The sequence below is a fragment of the Beta vulgaris genome, chromosome 5 (genome assembly GCF_026745355.1).
Source record: "Beta vulgaris subsp. vulgaris cultivar EL10 chromosome 5, EL10.2, whole genome shotgun sequence".
Lineage (NCBI taxonomy): Eukaryota > Viridiplantae > Streptophyta > Magnoliopsida > Caryophyllales > Amaranthaceae > Beta > Beta vulgaris.
The window spans coordinates 11,284,774-11,311,032 of NC_079206.1; the positions used below are offsets into that span (position 1 = coordinate 11,284,774).

The 26,259-nt window shown below is 35.9% G+C and overlaps 1 protein-coding gene across 1 annotated transcript in view; it reads left to right on the top strand.

Moving 5' to 3' along the window:
* The first annotated feature begins 920 nt into the window (after window positions 1–920).
* LOC104892787 (beta-amyrin 11-oxidase) overlaps window positions 921–26,259 on the top strand; it is a 34,853-nt gene continuing 9,514 nt past the window's right edge. Inside the window, exons 1-3 of the mRNA XM_010678788.4 lie at window positions 921–1,281; window positions 1,644–1,968; window positions 9,956–10,108. Of these exons, the coding sequence (XP_010677090.3) occupies window positions 1,040–1,281; window positions 1,644–1,968; window positions 9,956–10,108 (720 nt within the window). The 5' untranslated portion in view covers window positions 921–1,039. The remainder of the gene's footprint in view (window positions 1,282–1,643; window positions 1,969–9,955; window positions 10,109–26,259) is intronic.

The window sequence follows — 26,259 nt, forward strand, 5'->3', positions numbered from 1 at the left end:
TTACCGCAATTCCTTTTAGGTATTATTTTCAAACTCAAACCTTTCAATTTTTTTTACTTATCTCGTCATAACGTGAATTTTTCAATTTCTTAATGGATAAAAAATACGAAAAGTAGCAAAATAAATTATAAAATTTTAAAATAATAACATATTTGTTTATTGCAACTGACTCGAGGCATCACCCGAATCAAAAAATTAGTTTGTAATAATTTAGAGTATCCAGTTATATAACGGCAACAAATAAGCAAAATGGCATATATCATCCTGATTAGGGGTGAAAGTTATTCGGATAAAATCCAAAATCCAATCCAATCCAATCCAAATTAGTAATTCGGATCAGATTCGAATTGTGTTCGGATTGGATTCGGATTGAGAATTTTTGAAAAATTGGATTATCGGATTGGATTGAGGGTAATTGGATCCAAAAATCCAATATAACCAAATAGCAATATGCCTTGTATTATGTATCTGGATTGGGCTTAAGTGCTTAACTGATTTTTTATTATAAAAAAACCTACTCCATAATCCAATACACATAGAACTTCAATCCTTCCCCTAAAGCACTAACTGCACTTAATTCCTCATTTTCTAAATCTACTAGGTTGCTGTTGTGCTTAATTTATTTCATCGAAAAATTAAAGTTTTAAAAAAATTGGATTTTCGGATCGGATCCAATCTAGAGTATGAAATTTCGGATTGGATTGGATCGGATTCAAACCTTAATTGGTTTGGATTCGGATTGAAAAATTGAAATCCAAATTTTATTCGGATCGGATTGGATTAGGCCCTAATCCAAACCGCACACCGAACTTTCACCCCTAATCCTGATCACATATTTTTAGTGTTATATATTTTACCCCAGAAGTTGGTGTTCACACAAGTCATTCTTATAACGTTGGATGTTATGCCGATACCGGATGTTGATATCCATGTCTATAAATAAGTAGCTATAATTTTAAGAGTCTCATATATTGTGGGAGAAACAAGAGAGCTTATATCAAATTGTAGGAATAAGTAGTACTAGGAAACAACCTCAAAAATGTGGATGAGTCTTGAGTTAGGATTATTATTACTATATGTAATGTTAATGATAGGATTTATATTATGGTGGTGGAATGAGATATGGTACGTGAGTATAGTTAAGGCAAGGTGCTCAATATTCAACATCAAATTGCCACCTGGTCATTTAGGTTTTCCTTTTATCGGAGAAAACTTCTCTTGTTATTGGTTCTTCAATAAAGCTCGTCGCCCTGATGATTTTATCAACCTCAAGAAACACAAGTATGTTCCCTCTATATGCCATTAACTTCATTAAATCAATCTCGTCATTTTCTTATAATTGTTTTATTTAGCATGTATAATGTGCGATGGGTGGAACCTAACGTCGGTCAAATTAAAAATTTCACCATAAGCCTTCCCCTAAATCCCCAAGACCCAACCCTTGTTCACCAGTCATTAAGATTAAACTCCAATTATTAGGAGGCGGATCTATGAAGGGTCTTGATTAGCACGTGCCTAATGTAAATTAAAATTCCATCATATCTATTAAATTTTTTATGTTGTTAATGAAATAAAATTGTTGGACTAAATGTTGCATTTTGTATAAGCCTTTTTCTATAACTAAATAATTAATTTGTTGATAGGTATGGAGAAAATGTGGGAGTTTACAGAACCTATTTGTATGGGTCTCCAAGCATCATAGCATGCTCTCCTACCATATGCAAACTGGTTCTTAATTCAAGCGATAAATTCAAACAAGAATGGCCCACCACTGAAGTTTTGGGAAGTAATTCTGTTATAACACTTCAAGGCCCACGCCATACTGTTATCAAGAGTTTTATTGTGAATTCAATAAACCGGCCCGATTCTCTTACTCGATTTTTGCTCCAAGTCCAGCCCGATATTGTTGATGCCCTTCACCACTGGTCCCAAGAGCCCAAAATCACAGCTTTTCGCCAGTTGCGGAAGGTAATATTTGTACGCCCTCAAATTTATATATATAGCTTTTTAATATACACGATGCGTGCCACGAAATTTGATTTTTTAATTTTCATATATGAGTTTAAGTATTTTTTTTTCTCAAATTCTTTTTAATATATAGGCACAAACAATTCGAGTTCTCATATTTCGCCTCAATTTTTTTTATATCAAGGGCACGAATATTGAAGTCATTTTTTACGAAATTCAATTTTTTTGACCATTTATGATGTAATTTTAATTTGAATTTCAACTATCTTCGAATTAAATTTTAAATAAACTGTAATTAAGTTAATATTTTTTTGGAAAACAATAATTATATAGCACATATTCGTAGAGTTACTATAATTTGAGTTTAATTTTACTCAAACGCAGTTCATATTTTTAAGATTTACTGAACATATAACAACACACATAATTTTATTTTCAATAACGAACTGCGTACCTGATTAACGGAATAGAATTGACAAATTTTAGAGTTCCGTATTTGAGAATGTCGTGAAGCTCCAATCTATGAAGAGAACTGATTTTTTTTTGTTTGGAGTTTGTGTTATGGAAAAATTGATTTGAGAGGATGTTATGCCGTGTAATTTTTTTTGTTATTGTATATATTATTAACATTTGGTAAGTTCTTGATTATGAATCTTTTTGATTGGCAAGTTTATGTGATCGAATCTTATATGAGTTAATTGGATTTAAATTTGATTTGATTGATATTTTTGTTTTGGCAAGTTTATACATGGAATTGGGGTTGATTAGGTGGCTATAGGTTGTTTGTGGAAACTTGAAATATAATATCTATGTTGGGGGGCATTTAAGTAAATTCCAAGAGGGACACTATTGCTCCCCCTTGACTTATATAATAGAGACATATTTTTAAAGAGAAATTTCATTAATTGAAGGTCAAACGACATCTATAATAGATATTAAAGAAAAACAAGATACAATGAAACAAGGTTAAATCAAATTTGTGTTCGAAAAAACTACAATGAACCAGATTGAGTAATACAGCGCAACCCCCTTGTATTTGCCGAATCAAGCAACTATTGATGATCCATGTTTACTGCATCCGAGATTTTAATACATTCATGTTGAGTCCCGAACTTCAACCAATGAATACAATTTCTCATACCTAAAAAAAAAAACCCATACTCAAAACTCCCATGGGGTAGAAGGAGATCTCCATGACACGGACTAAGATACTATTAATTCAACAAAATAAGAAAATAACTAAAAACTGAAAATAAAAGGGAAAAAAGGGCTTACCATGGATGAAAACATGCATGAAAGCCCCTAACTGATGAAAAAGTGACAGGAGAGGCCATGTTTTTAATGTTAAGGCTCCGTTTATATTGGATAATAATGTTTTTCAGGAAAACAAAATTCTCATTTTTCATTGTTTGGTTGAACAAGAGATTTAAAAAGAAAAACTAAGTTTCTTTCTTCTAAAAAAACAAAACTAATGTAAAAAAGAGTATCCGATCCCTTTGTAAACATTTCCCTCAAAATTTAAAGGAAAATCATTTTTCCATACTCTCTCATTTCCAACATCTTCATTATTCCCTCTTTAACTTAATAGTTTTCCATCAAACCAAACAAAGAAAAAACTAACTTTCATTTGCATTTTCCAACAGAAAATATTTTTCATTGAAAACCATTTTTCGTGGGAAATATTATCCGTCAAACCAAACAGACCTTCATTGTTCGTTAATGGAAATATAAAAGTATTTTAGTCTTATACAACTAGTTGTTGACCCAAGCGATACTCCAGATTATTTACTAATGTGAATTTGAACTTTTAAATCTAACACTTGAGAGAAGTGAGAAAAAAGAGTTATTGGCATTAGGTTGTGCTCAGGAAATGATCTTCCAGTTCCTTTTAAATTTTCTACCTTGTAAATTATAATATGAATTATTCATCAATATAACACTCGGTTTCAAGAGATTACATGTATATAAATATAATGGTTTTTTCACCAAATACCCTTGACAATTTCTTTTATTCACCAGATACCCCAACTTTTTTCTAAATTCACCATGTACCCCTGTCTTTCAAAAAAATACATCAAAATGCCCTTAATAAGTAACGACAATTAACTCCGTTAGTTATTAATCCTTAAAACCCTAATCAACTTTAATCAAACCTAAAAACCCTAAAACTCTAGCTAAGAGCATGAGCAATGGTTGGGTTGGTCTTTGTGTTTTTTTTTCTCTCTCCTTTTCTCGTTCTTACACCTCACATCCCACTAAAACTTCCACCAACTCATCTTTTTTTTCCTTACAATGGTTTGGTTGGTCTTACTTGGTTTTTCTATTTCTCTCTCCTACTTTTACCAAACCCAACAATATTCTCTCTCTTCTTCTACTTGTATTTTTATATGAAATAGATGATTTCAATAAATAAAAGCTAAGTAGATTACGTTAAATTAATTACGATAAATTAAATTACGTTACAAGCTAATTAGCGTACGTTAAATTAAATTAGCTAATTAGCTTACGTTAAATTAAATTACTTTAACTTGACATTATAAATTTTTTAAAAAAACGAACACATTACATAAGATAGATAATTTAAAAAACAGACATACATGAATTTTGTGGGTGGTTTGGATTAGTTTGGGAGTAATTAGGATTATTTGAATCCATAATATTGGCTTAGTATAAGTAATATTAGGTAGGAGAGAGTAGTTAGAAAAAAAATAGGTTGGGAAGAAATTTGGTTAAATATATGAAATTTGAACTCAATTTATAGATAAAAATATTTTATAGCCGTTATTGCAATTTTTTTAAAAAATAATAATCTGATTTTTTTTATTAACGTTACAAAAATTAACGTTGTAAATATAACAGTTGAAAATCAGATGGGAGGAAAGAGTGTTGCAAGTCTTCAACACGTGGCACGCTGCAGCTTGCTGCTCAGTGGGCCTCTGACGCGCGTCAGAGCCACTAACAACAAGCCTGGCGCATTGGGCCCAGCAGCGAGTAAGGTGAAGCATTTTATGCGCTTGCTTCACTCTTTCTTCCTCCTTTTCCTTCCAAGGGATGCGTTTCACAATGGGCCAGCATTTTTTTCGGGAGCTATTTTGCCACGCATCAGTCCAACATGTCTCTTGTGCGCTCCATTCGATGCTCATCTGGTCTAGAAATCAAGACCAACCAGCCCAAAGGGCCAAGTGCTCAATAACAAAACCAACCAAAGCTAGTTTTACTATTTCCTAGACCAACCTAAGACCCACCTATTGCTCATGTTCTAAAAATCCTAACTAACCATAACCCACCCCAGCCCACTACCCCCCCACCCCCAACCCCCACAAATCCAACCCTACCAGCCCCCCTCCCCACATCCCCAGTCCGCCGCGCCTCCCCCTTCCCCCGCGAACTCAATTGCCCCCTCCCTTTCCCTTGTGAAATTAGTCGTTCCCCCTCCCCCACGAACTCAGTCGCTCCCCGGTCCCATCCCCTCCCCTCCCCGCCCAGTGAACTTAGCCGCTCCCCCTCCCTTCTCCTGTGAACTCATTCACTCCTTAATGGCTCGAATTTCTTCGACAATAATGGCATCGACGACAGGTTTCAGATCTATTACGCCGGCAGAGTGAGGGAGGGGGAGGCGCGAGGGAGATCGAGGGAGCGCTTGCGTGGGGTTTGTCGGGGAGGAGGAGGGGACCGCGTGGGGGCTGCCGGGGATGGGGTCCTGCGTGGCTGCTGCGGGGGAGGAGGGGCTGGTGGGTTCACGGTTGGGTGGGGGGTTGTTGGGGCCGGAGTTGGGTTAGGGTTAGTTAGGGGTTTTAGGGTTACTTAGGATTTTAAGATTAATAGGGTTTATTTAGGATTTTAAAGTTGACTATGGTTTTTTAGGATTTATTAACGCTAATGATTAACGGAGTTAACAGTCATTAGTTATTAAGGGCATTTTGTGTCATTTTTTTAAAAGTTAGGGGTATATGGTGAATTTTGAAAAAAGTTGGGTTATTTGGTGAAGAAAAAAAATTGTCAAGGGGTATTTGGTGAAAAAATGTAAACATAAACACTTACAAAGAAAATGATACAAACTTATTTCTGAAAATTAATTTAATTTTTAATAGTATAACATATGTAATTATATGGTGTAGTAGTGTACTACGAAGGTTATAAAAATTTGAAGAGCTCTTTTTTGTTATAACAATATTGAAGGGTAGGACATGTTATTAGTAGCATTAGGTTAACGAGTATTAATTTATACATTTGTATCTTGTCTTAAAATATTATTTTATCCTTAAATAATTTTTTTCTCACAAAGTTCAACCTGAGATTGTAGAGTAGTTGATTAATGAATTTATATCTGAAATGAGAGGTCATGGTTCAAGTCTCAAAACACACATTTTTCTTGTTTATGTCTCATTTGACTGTTTGGGGGACATGGGATTACATGTGGCAACATGATAGGTTTTTACCTTGGGTTTTAGACCTATATAACTAGTTTTTAGGTCCGGACTATGCCACGGGTAATTATAAGATTCATTAATTAACATTTTACTTTATAAATAACACACCAAACATTACTTGGTTTGGTGGTTAAGATTTTAATGTATAACCTTCAGGTCTTGGAATCAAATCTTATAAGATAAATTTTCTATTTTTTTTATTGTATGCATGTTGACATAAAATAAACACTGTAAGTAAGGGATAGCACCACGTGGCATAGTTCCTTGCTTAGGAAAGCCTTTTATTATATTAGTGTAGATTACCTGTGACATGTCATAATATTAGTTATATGGTGTGATCTAGGGGCGTTCATTATTGGATACTCGATTTTTTCGGGTCCTTGAAAATGTGGTTACCCAACTCTGCGGGTAGTAAAAATGCCGGCCCATGACCTGACCTAAAAAATTTGGGTATCTTATTAGCGGGCACCCAACTTACCCCGATCGGGTCATATGGTACTTGGTTGCGTTATTTTGTTCTTATTTAAATGTAGCAAAAAATTTGCGTTGCCATGATGTAAAGGAAATCAAGGAGGTTTAATGTTAATAATAGCTTAATTTTATGGGAAGTATCGGAATTTGTCACATGGTATCCAGATGCATTATTTTGTCGCTATTTAAATTGTAGCAAAAAATTCCCGTTGTCGTAATGTAGAGGAGTTCAAGGAGGTTTATTGTTAATAATGGCTCAATTTTTTGGGAAGTATTGAAATTTTTCATGAGTTTAATGGGGGCTAGAGATAAATTTAGAAATTAGAAAAAGTTTAGAACTTGGAGAGAGATAATGGAGAAGTGTTAAGGATTATTCTGAAATGAAAATCACGTGTTCATGTATTTAAGGTGGTCAGGCTAACTAGTTTGCTTATAAGTAGGAAGTATAACTTTCTAGGAAATCCTAATGTCCATGAAGATATATTTATTAGGAAATGCTAAATTCTGTTTGGTTGGATATGGAAACTTCTAATTTTCATGAAAATTTTCACTTACTAAGGAGGAAATAAGTAAGTCATTACCTACATTTTGTAGGAAGTTAATTCCCATAGGAATTTGTATTTCTTACATTATTGTCAACCAAGCAAATGCACATAAATATACTTTCCAGGAAATACAACTTTTCATGAGTTTATATGTCAACCAAATAATACCAGTATTTCTATTTACCTTCTACGAGAGCAATTTTCCCATTTACCTTTCCTCCATTTCTATACAACATAAGATTTTAATTCCCCTAAAAATACGCCTTCTAGTTAGGTTTTTTTTCTTTTAATTTGAGTCATATTGAACATAATTTCTCATTTTGTTGATTTTATTTTTTTGAAAAATTTACTTAAATTAACCTAACTTTCATCCATCTTTTTCTAAAGTTAGTATAATTAATGTCAATTTTTTCTTATCTTATTATGTAATTTTTATAGTCCTTTGCTACCTCTGTATTAAATGCATAAAATAATATTATAGAAGTGGGGACACTAGTCAAATCCTATGAGAATAATTTTCATATTTACCTTTTTCTTATTTTTATACAACTTAATATTTTAATTCACCTAAAATTATACCTTCTAGTTTAGTTTTGTTTTCTTGTAGTTCGAAGTCATATGGAACATTATTTCTCATTTTATTGATTTTCTTTTTTGACAAATTTACTTAAAACAACCTAACTTTCACTCATCATTTTCTAAAGTTGAGATAATTCATGTCAATTTTTCTTATCTTTTTTTGGTAATTTTTATAGTCATAGCTCTGCATTAAATGTATAAAGAAATATTATAGAAGTGGGGAGACTGGTTCAACTCCTATGAGAGCAATTTTCCTATGGACTTTTCTCTTATTTCTATACAACTAATTTTCCTTATAATATATATACCTTCTAGTTTAATTATGTTATCTTTTAGTTGGAAGGAACATTATTTCTCATTTTCTTTATTTTCTTTTTTGAAAAATTTACTTAAATCAACCTAACTTTCACCCATCTTTTTCTAAAGTTGAGATAATTCATGTCAAATTTTTCTTATCTTTTTCGGTAATTTTTATAGTCCTTTGCTACCTGTTTTTTTTTATGCATAAAGAAATGTTATAAAAGTGGGGACACTGGTTCAACTCCTATGAGAGCAATTTTCCTATAACCTTTCCCTTATTTGTATACAACTTAATATTTTAATTTTCCTAAAAATATACCTTCTAGTTTCGTTTAGTTGTCTTTTAGTTTGAAAGAACATTATTTCTCATTTTGTTGATTTTCTTTTATGAAAAATTTACTTAAATCAACCTAACTTTCACCCTTCTTTTTCTAAAGTTGAGATAATTCATGTAAATTTTTTCTTATCTTTTTCGGTAATTTTTATAGTCATTTGCTACCTTTGTATTAAATGCATAAAGAAATGTTATAGAAGTAGGGACACTGGTTCAGCTCTTATAAAATGAATTTTCTTATTGACCTTTCCCTTATTTCTATACAACTTAATATCTTAAATTCCCTAAAAATATACCTTCTAGTTTAGTTTAGTTTCTTTTAGGTCGAAGGAACATTATTTTTCATGTTGTTGATTTTCTTTTTTGAAAATTTTACTTAAATCAACCTAACTTTCACCCATTTTTTTTTCTAAAATTGAGATAATTTATGTCAATGTTTTCTCATCTTATTTGATAATTTTTATATCAAATGCATAAAAAAATATTATAGAAGTGCTAAGGACTATTCCAAAATGAGAATCATGTGCTCATGTATTTAATGTTACGTTGTCAGGCCAATTACTTAAAATTTGAGATAACTTTAGTTTTTATAGGATAACTTTAACATTCAATTAACTAATAAAACTGGCAAGTAAAATGAGGCTATGTTCAGTTCACCTTATTTTTGCTTATTTCAGATCTAATCAGATCAGATCAGATCAGATCAGAAAAAATAAGTTCAGATCAGATCAGTTCAGATCATGCTTATATTTAAAAATCACTATATCTTTCATTACATATTAGTAAAAATTATAATAATTGAATATTAATAAAGTACTCATTGATACGAATCAAACAAGACCCCACATGACTATATTTTTTCTTATATATTGAGAAATCTAAAAGATAAGATCTTGTTATCAGATCAGTTCAGATCAGATCAGTTCAGATCAGATCAGATCAGATCAGAAAAAATAAGTTCAGATCAGAAAATTTCAGGTGAACTAAACATAGCCTGAATGACAATGATGTTTATAAATTGATTTTTATATTAAAAGCTCATAATGGGTTAGCTGACTAGTTATTGGTTTTAATTTGAAATTCGGAGCCCACGGAAATACTTAATCAATATATATTATTTTTTCTTCTCAAACGATTTCAAAGCCACGTGGGTTAGATCTTATATTCGCCATTGTCTAAGATAAAGGTTCGACTTTTTCCCCTTATAAGTGGGATTCTCATTTTCCTTACACTTGTAAGATATTTTCATGTTACCTTTAAAAATATATATGCTCATCATATATATGTTATTTAGGTATGCAACACTATTATTAATATATATGACACAGGTAACACTTGACTACACTATGAGGTACTTTTCTGGTTTTGAAGCAAACTCTGAACAAATAGATGCTTTTCAGAATTTATTAGAAGGCATCATTAATGGAATGAGAGCCCTACCATGGAACTTTCCCGGAACAACCTATCATCACGCCCTCAAGGTATATATGCTTCACCCAATGTGTGCCTGAGTGCATGATACTTATGTCACATCTAGTAGACGTTAATAATTCTTGATAATAATGGTAACGTTTTTAGACTTAATTTTGTAAAAAAAATATAAATGTGTGTACTTGAAGAAAATATGAAGCAATTAAAGGTGATCATGGGCCGGGCGTGGCAAAAATATTTGCCCATTGGTCGGGCCGAGCCTAAATTCGGACCAAATTTTTGTGCCCAAAGCCCGCTTTTTCGGGCCTAAAAACGGATCGGGCCAAAAAATAGACTAGAAAGTCGTTTTCGGCTTGCCCAAAGCCCGTCCAAATCCAAAAAAAATTTGGGTCGGGCCCGATCGTGGGTCGAAAAATTGTGCCCATAACCCGACCCAAAAGCGGGCCGGGTCAAAATGATCAGCTCTAGAAGCAATGTGGCTGCAATTTTTTTTTAAAAAGGTAAAATGAAGTCCTTTGCAAGTAGGGGAGGTGGGGATCGGGATCCCTCCTTGCAAGAGGTGAGACTCGATCCCTGTAATTAGAGGTGATGCCAACACCACTAGGCTATCATCTGCTGCTCAATGTTGCAACAAGTACACAATATGATGCTGTGTCTTACGATCTCATGTAGAAAATGCAGTGGGTGCTACATCCAACCCAAACTCTATTGGACCCATCCTATTTTTAAGGAGTGGGTCCAAATTTTACAAACCATATTGGGTCTGGGTTAGGTATATGTCTAAATGTTGTTGGACATGGGTCCAATGTTGCCCCATATCTGACTCATGAATGGTGAACCCACGTATAATTTTTTCCAAATAATAAATACATTGAGATTACAAAATACAATTTATCTACTCACAATAATAGGTCTTCATTCTCTAAAATAAAGCTAATGATGAAATGGAAGGATTTTTTTTATATATTATTGTTATAAACTGAAGTATATGATACTTATGTAGGCATCTTTAATATTGTTTAATTTTTAATAGTCTTGTTTACTAAACTTTTAAATTGAAATATGTTTAAGTAGTATTTTCTTGAGTTATAATTTTATTATTTCATTATTCATAAGTATTAATAGCCGAGTTTAGAACTAACATCGTGTTATATGTAAAAAAAATTGACTAAATAACGTATAGAATAAAGGATATCGACAACTAAAAAAATCTTAGGGGACTATTTCTGACCCATTTTGGACTTAGAACCCAGGAGATATAATGGGTCTAGGTCCAAATCAAAAATTATTATCCTAATATATTCTAGAGTCTTTTAGAAGTTGCTCCTGTCATGTGACATATTAAAGATGTTTTAGGTACGTATTTCGTCTTCTTATGCTATTGGCATTTTACAGAGTTTTCTAGTATTTTTCTTTCCTAATTTTAGGGTGGAATTCTAGGTAGATTTTAACTATAAATAGCTACTATTTTCTTGTAATGAGAGAGAAGGTAAACACACACAATTGGAAAAAAACTGATTCAAGAAATGAGAATGAAGAAATTTTTTTCTCTAAACAACTTCCAAGTTTTTCTCATTTCTCTTTATGGTATCAGAGCAGGAGATTATTATTTGCTTAAAAAGTTTTTTCAATTTCAAGAAAATCTTTAGAGAAAATGTCAGAAGAAAAAGAAAAGTCTATAGCTCATCTTGGATATGAGATCCTTTCTTCTTAGCTTCTTCTAAACTGTCGACAAATCAACTAGGTAGTATCACATTCTCAGGTGATAATTACTTAAACTGGACAAGGAGTGTGAGAATGGCCTTAAAGGCTAAGAACAAACATGGTTTGATCAATGGACATATTGATAAACCAAGGGAAAGTGGAACAGATTACAACAAATGGGAAAAAATGATGCCATGATGAGGTGTTGGTTATTTGTTTCTATAAATACTATTAGAGGAGTAAGCATGATGTATGTCAAGAGTGTTGAAGATTAGTGGAATGAGTTCAAGGAGAGATATGAGAAAACTAATATTCTTCTCCTCCAGCTGAAGAAAGAGCTAAGTGACCTTAGACAAGACAACATAAGTGTTGTTTAGTTTTACCATAAACTCAAACTATTGTGGGATAAAATATCACCATTGAAGGCGTGCTTAAGTGCAGTTATGGAGTTATGCTGAAATGTACCTGTAATATCCTTAAGAAGTTGGATTAAGCTGATGATTTGGACAAACTGATCCAGTTCTTCATGCCTCTTAATGAAGGGTATGAGAACATGAAAAGCAATATATTGGCAATGGAGCCTTTACCTATTGTGATAGAGCATTTGATCTTATTCAACCGAAAGAGAAGTAGAAGCAAATTACAGTGCAGATGCCAAGTGTAGGTGAGGCAAGTGCACTGAATGTGAGAGTGCATCAACAAGAAAATTGTTAGTAAAAGAAAGAGATCGATTAAAGAAGAAAAAAATGAAAAGAAATGTGAGCACTATTCCATGAAGGGCTTGTGTGGTAAGAATGTTTCAAATTATAGGCTATCCTGTGTGGTTCAAGAAACCCAAGAATAATCAGACGAATGCAATGAATTTGAACAATATTTAGTAAGAAGGAATCAATGAGGCCCCTCTTGACAGAAATTATGAAGTGGAAGCAAGTCTGAATCTAGCTTTATCAACAACCTTATTCAAGGAAAAAACAACACAATAGTAACTTTGGAGGGCCACTTCTATGCAGAAGACTATGGAAAAGGAAAACAAGGAGTCTATGTCTTGGTGCTTGGAGAAAAGATGAAAAAGTGACAAAAAAGAAGAAGAATAAGGATAAATTTATTTTATTTTATGAGAACTAAAGGATGTTTGTAATGCTGTAGAAGGTTTTCGATTGATTCATGCCAGATCAGGCCATGACCTGTATATCTTTCTCTAAATTAAGACACTTGAGTTTTTGTAGTTGCAAAGGAATAATCAAAGAATATTTTTGTGATACTTGATGTGTCCCTAAACATTATAGACTGGCTTTTAATGTTAGCTAATCAATGGCTGAATCCATCTTTGACTTGATCCTTGTTGACTTATGGGGGCCTTACAAAGTCCAAATAATAATAAGAGCCACTTTTTTTCCTCACCATTGTTGATGACTACAGGAGAACAACTTAAACTATCCTTCCTTCCAACAAAGAGCAAGTTAAAGGAAATTTTATTAAGTTTCTTGCTTATACTGAAAATCACTTTAATAAGAGTTAAGATTTTTAGGAGTGATAATGAAACTGAAATCTTACAAGAAAAGTTTGGGAAGATTTTGGGAGAAAAAGGGATACTGAACCAAAGGAGTATTGTGTGGGTTCCCCAACAAAATGGTAGGGTTGAAAAAAAGCACATATTTCTTTTAGAGACTGCTATAGCTCTAAAAATTCATGCTAGTTTCTAAACTATTTGCTAGGAGGTTGCATCCTTGCTGCAACTCATATTATTGACTTACTTCCTCCATCTGTACTAGGATGGAAGACTCCTTACAAAAGGTTAATGAAAAGAATCCTACATATGGTCATCTACGGATCATTGGGTGTCTTTGTTATGGGAGTGGAATAACTAACAGACAAGTTTGGTGAGAAAGGAATAAGATATGTTTTCCTTGGATATCCCTACAATAGAAAATGGGTTTTTCACCAAATACCCCTGTCAAATATTTTTATTCACCAGATACCCCAACTTTTTTCCGAATGAAACATATACCCCTGAATTTGTAAAAAATTACATCCAAATGCCCTTAATGACTAATGACGATTAACTCCGTTAGTCATTAGCGTTAATTAACCTTAAAAAATCTTAATTAACTAACTCTAAAAATCCTAAGTAACCTAATTAACCCTAAAATCCTAACTAATCCTAAAAACCCTAACTAACATTAACCCATCCACATCCCACCAGCCCCCACCCCCACCCACCCCCAACCCACCACCCCCACCCCCCATAACCCCAGCCCACCAGATCCCCTCCCCCTCCCCCTCCGCACCACCCCTAGCCCACATCCCCCCCTTTGAAATAATAGAAAGCTGTCGGCAGTTTTGTCTCTTGATCTCCCCCCTCGATCCGCCGACAGTTTTGAGAGGTCGATCTCCCCTTTCGATTCGCCGACAATTTTGGGAGGTCGATCTCCCCCCTCGATCTGCCGACAATTTTGTGTTTTTCGAAAGAGGTTTTCGCCGACAATTTTGTGTTTTTCGAAAGAGGTTTTCGCCGACAGTTTTGTGTTTTTCGAAGGGGAGGTCGAGAAAGAGCGTTAGGGCTGCGGGGGTGGTGGGAAGGGGGAGGCGCAACGACGAAGGAGACCAAGGGGGCGGGTGGTGGTTCGTCGGGCTGGGATAGGGGGATGGTGGGGTTGGGGTTGAGGGGGCTGGGGGGTGGGTTAGGGAGAGATAGAGAGTTGGGTTGACATAGGCTTAATTGGGTTGAGTTAGGATTCTTGGGTTTATTAGGATTTTTCTAGGGTTAATTAGGGTTTTTTTAGGGATAATTAACGTTAATGACTAATGGAGTTAACCGTCGTTTGTCATTAATGGCATTTTGTGTCTTTTTTTAAAAGTGAGGGGTATATGGTGAATTTGAAAAAATGTTGGGGTATCTGGTGAATAAAAAAAATTATTAGGAATATTTGGTGAAAAAATCGATAAAAAAAGGTTATGAACCTTCTCCACAGAAAAAGACTTTATGTGGTTAGAGATGTAATTTTTAAGGAAGGAATATTTCCTTTCCTTAAAAATGTGAAAGATTTAGTTAAGCAAGTTCAACATACTAGATTTATTTTCATTATTTTTCTGAGATGAATGATGATGATTTAATGGAATCAGATATAGTTGTAGAGGAAGAAAATGAATGGTTGATGACTTGATTCAAAGCCTTACGACATAATCTCCTATTTCTCAACTAGCTCAACTTGATCAAGATACTTCTCTAGACACTTTTGAATCTATGACTTACTCTTAGCATTTTCCTTTAGCAAGTGCGACTACCACAAGCATGTCTATCTTAAGAAGAAATGCTAGCACAAAATTAATCCCACACAAATTTGATGATTATGTCTATCAACTTTATGTTGTGAGCAACCAGGATGTAGAACATGATCTATCTAGCTCTTTCGTTATGTATGGAGTAGAAGAGATGCAACACTACTCTGCTCAGATGACAGGCTAAAGTCGTATCACCTAATTAAAAATAACATAAGGTCCACTAACTAATAGTCAGGAAAGTCAAGATCAAATTCACAAGGAGAAAGTTATACTATTGTATCTGAATTATAATATTATACTAACTAAATAAGATGAAAAGAGTTGTTATACTGTACTACGCAAATAACAAAATTTAAATCGAGGGAATGAATAAATTAATAAAGGAAAAGAATTATGGATCACCATGCATACAATTCAGGAAATCAGAGACGAACGATAACTACATGATAAGTCAATTGATCTAAGGTCACATGTAATTTCTCTCGAACATTACCTCCCTCAAAGATCACCTAGCCTCTGTCGCATGATAAAGGATCACTCTGCCTAATGATTGAAAGTCTCTACGACATCTATCCTCTCGAAGCATATGCAATATTGCGATAGTAGAAATACAAATCAGGCCTAATTTATAAATCTAGCATGAATGATTCAATCACAGGAAATAATTGAAATAAAAGGTAATTAGACTAATCTATCAATTCCTCATTGCATACATAGAGCCCCACAATCCTAGAAATAAAACTACTTACTCATGTTTATGAAAACAATAAGAAAATCGATATAGTAATTCATACTTGGCATGATTGCAAATAACTAATAGATGAATCAAATCAATAATAGCGAAAATGATAAAGAAGATTATCAAATTGAAGAACTTTATTGAACTTGCAAATAATCCAAAGGTTTGATCTTGAATCAAAAGAGAAAAGCAAACTAAGGTTTATGAATTACTCTACAGAGAGAACTATGAAAACAAAAGCTAAATAAAAGGTGAATCATAATAATATTCTGATTTGGTTATATATACTAAACTTAAAACAAATAGGAAAAGTATTACAAAAATAGTCCGGAAAGCATTAAATGAGCGTGTCGGGTCAACCGCCCGATCAGGCTTCACATGTTCGATGAAATCGGGTTCAACAAAATGATCTTTAGCACAAATGGACCAACGCCCGATGCAATCGTGCCAGACCCACCCGATGCAATCGGGCTACCAGAAAGTGTCCTCGGGGCCTTGACACTCGACATCAAACGTCTCCAATCCAGTGTTGTGGTCATATAATAGTAGAAAATAGGGAAATAATTTCCTAAAACCTGAATTCAACACAAACGAGAAAACCACGAATAGATGGAGAAAGATAGCATAAAATGGCTCCTAAGAGCACCATTGACATCCTTTTTAGCTTATAATAAGTAGGAAGAAAAACTCTATATAAAACCATAGCATCAAACTTCCCCAAGCTAAATATTTGCTTGTCTCCAAGCAAAGCACAACATGAACATGAATAAAATTTCTTCACCCCTCAAGTAAAAAATTCAGGCTCAAACATTTTCAAACTCAAAATCCTTTAAGTAAGCAAAATTCAAGTTCAGTTGTTCAGATCACCCTGACCACCAATCACTTAAGCAAACCATCATATGCAGCTGCCCCATAACATGCAAATCTTGAAAAGGTGCTCACTGAGGTGTCACTTCTCTCAATTTTTTGGCGAGTAAAATATGTGCCTGATCACTCATCAACCCAACTATAATAATTCTCGCTCACACTCTCATGTGTTTAGAAAGGTATAATATTGCTCATCTTAATCAGGTCGACTCAAATAACAAACTTAATCTTTAACTTGGGAAAATTGACTCAGTATTATTCCAATGAACAATCAAACACATGCTTAAGAGGTCTTTCTCAGGGTTGTAATGGGGCTCGGGTAAAGGTAAGGAAATTATTTAGGGAATGTGGTGGAAAATCAAGAAAAGGGGAGCAAAAACACTAGTAAAGAGTAAATGTGGTTGAAACAACTCCCATGACCTCAACAAAATGACCAAAATCATAACCAACTTTGAAATCTCACGAACCAACCAATAATAGTCGTCTCCTTGAGCATAATTTTCAATAATTTTTCATGAATCAAGGATTTTTTTGAAACTTAATATAAGTGAAGATCATGGAGACTTTTCATGTATTATTACTTTTTTCACTTTCTTTCTTTCTTTTTCACTTTACTTTTGTTCTTTTCTTTGTACTAGAGGTGATCAAACATGGCCCGGCCCGCTGGCCCGGCCCGGCCCGTTTTTGGGCCGGGTTTGGGCAGAATTTTTCGGCCCGCGGGCCGGGCCGGGCCCGGCCCGGTCATTTTTTTTTTTGTTTTTGGGCGGGCTTTGGGCAAGCTAAAAACGACTTTTTAGTCTATTTTTTGGCCCGGCCCGTTTTGGCCCGCAAAAGCCCGCTAAGCCCGGCCCGAAATAGCGGGCTTTGGACACAAAAATTCGGCCCGAATTTAGGCCCGGCCCGGCCCGGCCCGGCCAATGGGCAAATTTTTTTGGCCGCGGCCCGGCCCGAACCCGGCCCGGCCCATGATCACCTCTACTTTGTACCAACATGATATTATTTCCAACTATCCCACGAAATCAACCACACATTATAGTGTCAATCTAACAAATGCTCCCCCAAGGAAGGCTTGCAACAATAATCATTGTAAAAGATCAAGGTGTGTAATGTGGCTTAATATAGAGACAAAAAGTCATTAGGCTCAACGGGCTTAGGAAGAAAAATAATAATTCATTTAACAACTTTGAGGCTTAAAAATTAAACACATGAACACCTCTATCACAACACATGTCCAAAGTCATTAGAAATCAATGAGTATAATGCCAAAATCAAGATAAGAATGCTACAAGGAACTAACACACAAGAATAGACTATATATAGATATAAATCCAAAGGCTATAATGAATAATCACAGTCTAACAAGTTCAAGCATGCAGTCAAAGTAGGCGCTTTATCATCAAAATCAACTCAAGATCAAGGCACTTAGAGATCATCACAACGACACAATCGCAAATGCCCAACTATCCAGTGTAATGAGTTAAATCATTTTGCAAAGCACAGTTCGAGGCACGGGGAAGCAACTAATCCGTTCATGTTCAACTCGTATTTTTGGTGTTTTTTCAACAATATTTCATTTTTTTGTGATTTTTCATTTTTTGGAAAGCAATTAAACTAACTTAACTAACCTAAAAAGTAATAAAAGAGAGAGAAGTACTTATACAAACCCTCCCCCAAGTTGAACGTGGCAATGACCTCATTGTAACAAGGGAAATGAGAGGCATATATATCAATCATCCATGTGAGTGTCTTCACCATCATCATCCTCACTGCCATCATCATCCTGATCGCCCATGCCACCCTCACTACAGGATTCTGGCTGGGTGTAACTCTTGTTCCAGGTGTACCAAGATTGGTGCGGATCGGTCTCAACAATTCGATGAATTTTTATAATATTCATCGTACATGGGGTACATAGCCATATGATCGCGGTAGCCAATGTATTGACACACTGACTAATGCTCTGGATGGATGTGGAGTTGGCAGTATTACAAGACTCCATCCGCTAGAGCATGCTCATCATTGCCTGAAAATTAAAAGGAGGAGCAACATAATATGAGGGAGGGGGAGCATCAGAAGTAGAGGCACCAATATCATCAGAATGCATGGGATAGGGTATCTCAGGGGCGAGGGTGAAGAAAATTAGTGTCGGCAATGGATAGGTGGTAGTGGGGTTTCCCAAGTCTGATTTTGGCTAAGGGGTTAGGCAACTCAATAGAGCGCAAAGTGTGTATGCAAACTAGTACAGAAAAGGCAATTTGCGTCGGACGTGAGACGCTTATTTGCGTCGGACTTTGGTGCGACGCCAAAGCCCTCGACGCAAATGACTCAGAAACGATCTGCGTCGTATACAGGTGCGACGCAAATAGGTGAACATTTGCGTCGCACCTGTATACGGTGCGACGCAAGTGAATCTTGCCAGCCTAATTCACCAAGCTCAAAGGGTAATGTGCGTCGCACATCGCCTAGGATGCGACGCAGATGAATCATTTGCGTCGCACCTTGGGCCACGTGCGACGCAAATTGTAATTTTTTTTTAATTTTTTTTTTATTTAAAAAGACTAGAAAACGTAGAAAGTGGAGTTGGTAGTGGTACAGAAACAGCGAAAACTAGAAGTTACATGGTGTGCAGTAATTGAAAAGGAAATGAAGAACATCAGATCTAAAATACAACTTGATGATAATAAACAATTGAAACAATCAAAAAACCCGAATACAACTGTTTTATAAATCATCAGATCTAAATTTAAAAACAGCAAAAAATACTAGAAGTTACATGGTTTTGTATAATTTTAATTGAAAAAAATACAGCTGAGTTATGAGGAAGAGAGGAGTGCAGAGTTAATCTTTACAAGCAGTAAATCCCTTTCTGTAAAGATTTAGATGATTTCTATATCCCACTTCAAACCCATCTTTGAGCGCATTCTCCTTCCAAAGCTCGAGTTCTTGAAGGGTACCCAACACAAGTTTATCCTGTCCATGAACGATGATTGTCGATCCTCATCAGATCTAAAAATAGCCCACCCACTATGGGACTTATCGTAACTATTAATCCTCATCAGATCTAAAAATAAAACGAACAATCAAGAAACTAAATCAAAAATAGAAAAAAGAAATTCTAACCCTAATCAGAAGATGAAGGGGAGATAAAATTAAAAATAAAAATACAAAACTCAAACGCAATCTTCATAGCAATCCAGTCGAAATTTCAGATCTTCGAGAATTTCATATAATTTCATAGCAATCCAGATCTTCACCTCAAACGCAACTACAAGACTTCGAGAAAATCTGAAAACGAAAAAAAGGTCAAAATAAACAAAAAAATCAGACATAAAGAAAAATAAAGAAAAAGAAAGAATACCTTCACAAAACGAATTTGAAAGTCACTTGCGTCGAAGGTAAGGTGCGATTCACTTGCGTTGTTGAGATTTCGTTGTTGAGATTCACGAAACTAAGAAGATGAATGATTTCGTTGTTGAGATTCACTTGCGTCGAAGGTAAGGTGCGTCGTTGTTGAGTTCTGTATAAGGTGGGTGAGAGAGACGATGATAAGGTGAGAGAGAGACGATGGTAAGGTGAGAGAGAGAGAGAGACGATGGTAAGGTGAGAGGGAGAGAGATGACGGTAGTTGAGAGAGAGAAAGATGAAGTTAGGGTTTGAGAGAAGTTAGGGGAGAGGAGTGTTTAAAAGTCGCGCATTGTGGATTTTGGGCCGATCTGCGTCGGATGGGCCAAGGGTCCGACGCAGATTACTTTGTTATGTGCGTCGCACTATGGGCTTCATGCGACGCACATAGATGATTTGCATCGCACGTTAGTTACATACGACGCACATCGTTCGTCTTGTGCGACGATTCATTGTTGCATGCGACGCAAATAGTATTTTTGCGTCGTTTCCGTGTTTGTGCGACGCAAATACGCCACTGATATTTATCCCCAGCCCTCTCTAACTAGCGAAGGCGATCTAATGAGGGTAGGTCCTATGGCTGGCTGGCAACGAGTCTCATAAAAACCCAGGACTTTCCGAGTAAAAAGAGTCACCAACCCATTCACAATGGCACGAGAGGAAAAGGAACCTTCGGCTCGCCTTTTACGAAATGTGGTAGCAATACGCTCCATTTGGAGCGCAATATGGTGAGGGATGTAGTGTTGAAACTGGCTACGTGTGCTGTGGAGCATATGACTCTCGATCAAGTACATTTCTTCCCCCCCTGATCAATTGCCCTTCCACCCACCCAAACAATGTCTAAGACATAAACCGTACCTAAGATTTAAAGATGGGTTGGTGGATGAATTTGGCGTGACAGTGTTGTAGGGTGAATGTGTTATCATCACCCGTGATGGCAAAGTAAGTGTCACGGTGGTGGTAGTTAGGAGGATGCCCAATCTCCTGCTGGCTCTGGACTCGAAGGATTCTAGCAAATTTTGGGAGGGTGAGGTGAAAATCCTGATTAAGTAGTCTAAAGGACACATAAGAGACGGGTCTAGTTCGGGGTTTGGTAACCTCTAGACTATTGTAAAACTCGTAAACAAGCACAAGATAAGTATTAACATGCAAACTAAATAATGATTCCATCCCTATGATTTTCATGAAGTCCTTAAATTCAGATGATATACCCAATTTATTCAAAAATTCAATATCGAGAAAATGGGTAAGAGTTACCTCGCTCCTTTTTAGGCGATGCAAATTTTCGCGCTGTTGTTCAAATTTGAAGATGACATCCAGTGGTGGTGGTGGTGGTGGTGGTGGATGAGACTTGAGGCTAGGTTTGCAAGCAAGCCTCTTCAAATTCTTGGTGGAAGTAAGAAGGAGAGAATTTAAGATTTTCTCACTAACTTTAATAGTGGATGATGCAAGGAAGGATAAAGAAGAAATTTGTGAGAGATGGAGCCAAGGAAAGTGAAGAAGATGGAGTAGGAAAATTGTAACAGATGATGAGAGAAATTTTTGTGTGAAAGACAGGCTAAAGTCATATTACCTAATCAAAAATAGCCTAAGATCCACTAACTAGTAGTCAGGAAAGTCATGATTGAATCCACAGAGAGAAAGTTATACTATTGTATCTGAATTCTAATATTATACTAACTAAATCAGTTTAAAAGAGTTATTTTACTGAACTACGCAAATAACAGAATTAAAAACGAGGGAATGAACCAATTAATAAAGAACTAGAATTATGGATCACTATGCATACAATTCGAAAAATCAGAGACGAATGATAACTACCTGATAAGTCAATTTATCTAGGGCACATGTAATTTCTCTCAAACATTAGCTCCATCAAAGATCACCTAGCCTCTCTCGCATGGTCAAGGATCACTCTGCCTAATGATTGAAAGCCTATATGGTATCTATCTTCTCGAAGCGTATGCAGTATTGCGATAGTAGAAATACAAATTAGGCCAAATTTATAAATCTAGCATGAATGATTCAATCACAGGAAACAATTAAAATAGAAGATAATTAGACTAATCTATCAATTCCTCATTGCATATATAGATCCCCAAAATGCTAGAAATAAAACTAACCACTCATGTTCATGAAAACAATAAGAAAATCGATATAGTAATTCATACTTGGCATGATTGCAAATAACTAAGAAATGAATCAAATCAATAATAGGGAAAATTATAAAGAGGATTACCAAATTGAAGAACTTTATTGAACTTGCAAATAATCCAAAGGTTTGATCTTGAATCCAAAGAGAAAAGCAATAAACTAAGGTTTACGAATCACTCTAGACAGAGAACTATGAAAATAAAAGCTAAACCGAAGGTGAATCATAATATTCTGATTTTGCTATTTATACTAAACCTAAAACAAATAGGAAAAGTATTACAAAAATAACCCGAAAAATATTAAATGAGTGTGTCAGGTCAACCTCCCGATCAGGCAACACATGCCCGATGAAATCGGGGTCAACAATCGGATCTGTAGCACAAATGGACCAACGCCTGATGTAATCGGGCCAGACCTGCCCGATGCAATCGAGGTATTTGGGTTTCTTCACCAGTGCACACAGCTGCTCACACATGCACGCCTGATGCAATTGGGCCGACACGCCCTACCGGTCTTCAACATCAAATTACGATCGGGCGAATGGCGTGGATCGGGCCCGCAACAAAAATGCTTGTTGTCACTCGTGGGAACCCGATCGGGCATTGACCTCTCGATGTGATCGGGCCTGGATGCTTTTCTTTGCTCTTGGCTTCAATTGCCAATTATTCAACTCTTCTTTGCACAAGGGTCCCGAAAAGTGTCCTTAGAGCCTTGGCACTAGAGGTGGGCATGGGTCGGGCCAACGCGCGGGCCGGCCCGACCCGATTTGGGCCCGGCACGAGCCTGCTCGAGGTCCGGCCCAATCCATTGTCTGCTACGTGGGCCACGTGCCTGTCACGGTCAAGAAAATTTTATTTCAGGCCCGCACCAGTACGAGCCTGCGTGGGCCAACCCGCGGGTCGAACGCCCCTTTCCTTTGTTTTTCAGCCTAAAACTATCAAATATACAAAAAAAAAATCATAAAACACGAGCCCGACCCGTGGGAGGCACGGGCCCATGGGCTTGGGCCTGGCCGTGGTCAAATTTTCGAAATTTCAAGCCCGGCCCGCCACTCACAGGCTCAGGTTCAGCCCGGCCCACTATTTCTCCAAGGTCGTGGGCCGAGCCCGTGAACAGGCCCGGCCCATGCCCACCTCTACTTGGCACTAACATCAAACCTCTCCAATCCAGTGTAGCGGTCATATAACAATAGAAAATAGGAAAATAATTTCCTAAAACCTGCAATTTTACACAAACCAGAAAACTACAACTAGATGGAGAAAGTTAGCATAAAATGGCTCCTAAGAGCAGCATTGACATCCTTTTTAGCTTATAAGTAGGGAAAAACTCTATATAAAACCATCACATCATCAATACATCAACGCAATGCATAATGTCATGACGATTTTAAACTGACACTTACAACCAAGATCTTCAGCATCAAGGGTGGAAAGATGCAATGCAATTGGAGCTAGAAGCTCTTGAGAACCATACACATAGGAAGTTACCAAGCTACCACCAGGAGACAAATTAAATCAGTAGCATCTAAATGGGCTGTGGGTTTGTAAGGTCATGCATAGACCTAATAGTAGAATTGAAATATTGAAGGCCTGGTTAGTGGTTAAGGGACAAGCAGCTCAAAGACAAGATCTATGAACACCCATTATCTCCTGTTGCAAAATGTAGAATAATTAAAGTGTTAATACCCCATTCTACACTTCAGAACTGGAATTTGCATGATATTAATATTAACAATGCTTTTTTACTGGGATACATTAAAGAGAAGGTGTATTTGAAACCTCCTTGAGGTTATTCAGTCCCAGAAGGCAAAGTATGCAAGCTGAAAAGAAGCTTGCATGGTTTGAAATAGGCTTCAAGAACTTGGAATGTGGAGCTAAAGGCTTTCTTGCTGCAACTTGGTTATGAATATTCCAAGGAGATTATTCTTTATTCTCCGAGGCTAACAATGGCAAAAAGTCTTTTATATTAGTTTACTTGGATGACTTATTGCTAGAGAACAGTGGCGTATCCAGGAATTACGGGATGGGGGTACGGAATCATTAGAGTGAATTTACGACTAAAAATTCAAATCAAAATACAATGCCAATACTTGAGTTAAAAGACTTTTGTGATTTTCCTCCACCTCTCTTCCAAAAAGATTGTAAACTTTTTTTTTCATCTTCCAAATCTAGTATAAAGTAAACATATTTTAGATATTAATTCCAAAGTCCCTTGTTTTAAATTACATTTCACAACACCTCTAATTCCAAATTCAACTAATTTCAGTTGACAACCTCTATTTCAATTTCACAATTTCTAATCTCTAATTTCAATTCAAGTAATCTCAATTTCCATATTTCACAATGCACAACATTGAAATTTCATTTTCATAATTTCTTATTTCAATTCAAAATATCGATTCACATCAAGATTCCATTCATCAGTTCACATCTAACATAGTTCTAATCATATCTCCAAATTCCATTAAAAAATTAAGAAGTCTTATAAATTAACAGAAATAAAAAAAAAATACCTCAACCAGTAGGGTTCTGCCATTCTGGGCTAGTGGCGACCGGCCTCTGCAGGCGGCAGTCAGCAGTGTCCGGCGAGCGACACTCCAACCGTAATCAGAAAAGAACAAAGGATATAAACAGATCCCCATTCCTAGTCGACGGATCATCGTGGCGCAAATACCTCAACAAACCCTTCAAATTATCTAACAAATAAACGAAATTCAGCAAATAATTAAAGCAATTAATGACAAAAAATCAGCTCCCACAAACAAATTAGGATTTTTCGTAAAGCATATTTTTACCTAAGCAAAATTCTTCCTTGATGTAATCAATATTACCCTCTTCATCCTTATCAAAAGAACCGATCCCGGCACAAATTATCGATGAACCTTCAGTGTCCATTGTTGATTTTGGAGAGGAAAAAGTATGAGGGAGAGGGAAAAATAACGTTATGAATGATAGAGAGCCTAGAGGAGAGAGAAAGAGAGCGACGCGTGAGGAAGATAGGGATACAATGTAACTTCTTTTTTTTTTTTTTTACCCTTTTGCTTTTATTTTCTTCAAAAAAGTTTTGGGGAATGGGGGTATAGTTTTACCCACTGTACCGCCTGTAAATCCGCCCCTGCTAGAGAAGATGGTCATGAGGCTATTGACAGTCTCAAGCAAGCCTTGGATAAAGCTTTCACCATAAAAGATTTGGGGGAACTTAGGTACTTTCTAGGTATAAAAGTCTCCAGAATACATCATGGACACTTCTAATCAAAGAACATACATATTTGATATTCTCTCAAACACTAGTATGATGGATTGCAAAGAAGCTCTCACTTCTCTCCCTCAAGGCTTGAAGCTTTCCTCAAAAGAAGGAGAGGTTTTAGAAGGTCCCGAGATCTATAGAAGATTAATTGGCCACCTACTCTACCTTAATCTTATAAAAGCTAGCATTTTCATTAGTGTCCAGCAATTAAACCAGTTCATGAACTACCTAAGAAAACCTCACCTTGCTGCAACTCTACATATTTTCTTAAACCTCAAAAGAACAATTATTGGGTGATTTTTTATCCAACAGCAGGCTCATTTCAAACTTATTGTGATTCTGACTGGGTAGGAATAGGATAACGTGTCTTCCTAAGAGGGTGCTTGGTTTCTTTAAAAACAAAGAAGCATCAAACTGTTTCCGAAGCCTCGGCTGAATCTAAGTAATATAGAGGCATCCAAGACTATAAGTGACATTGTATGGATTAAATTAAAGGTGTTCTTGGAGATTTAGGATGTTTCATTCCGAATCCTATCATCTTATATAGTGACAACAAAGCTGCTCAAGATATAACTGTAAATCTATTGTTCCAATTGCATGAGAGAACAAAGAACTTGTACATACATTGATTGTCAATATGCTGTAAAGTAAAAACATTAAAGCAAGATTCTTATGCCCTGAACATGTTCCTTCTCAATCTTAGCTTGTAGATTTGACGACTTAAGAATCTCCGATCCCTAAACAGCAACATCATCATTTATCAATTAAGTTGGGTCTTGTTACATATTATCATTATTTATAGCTAGT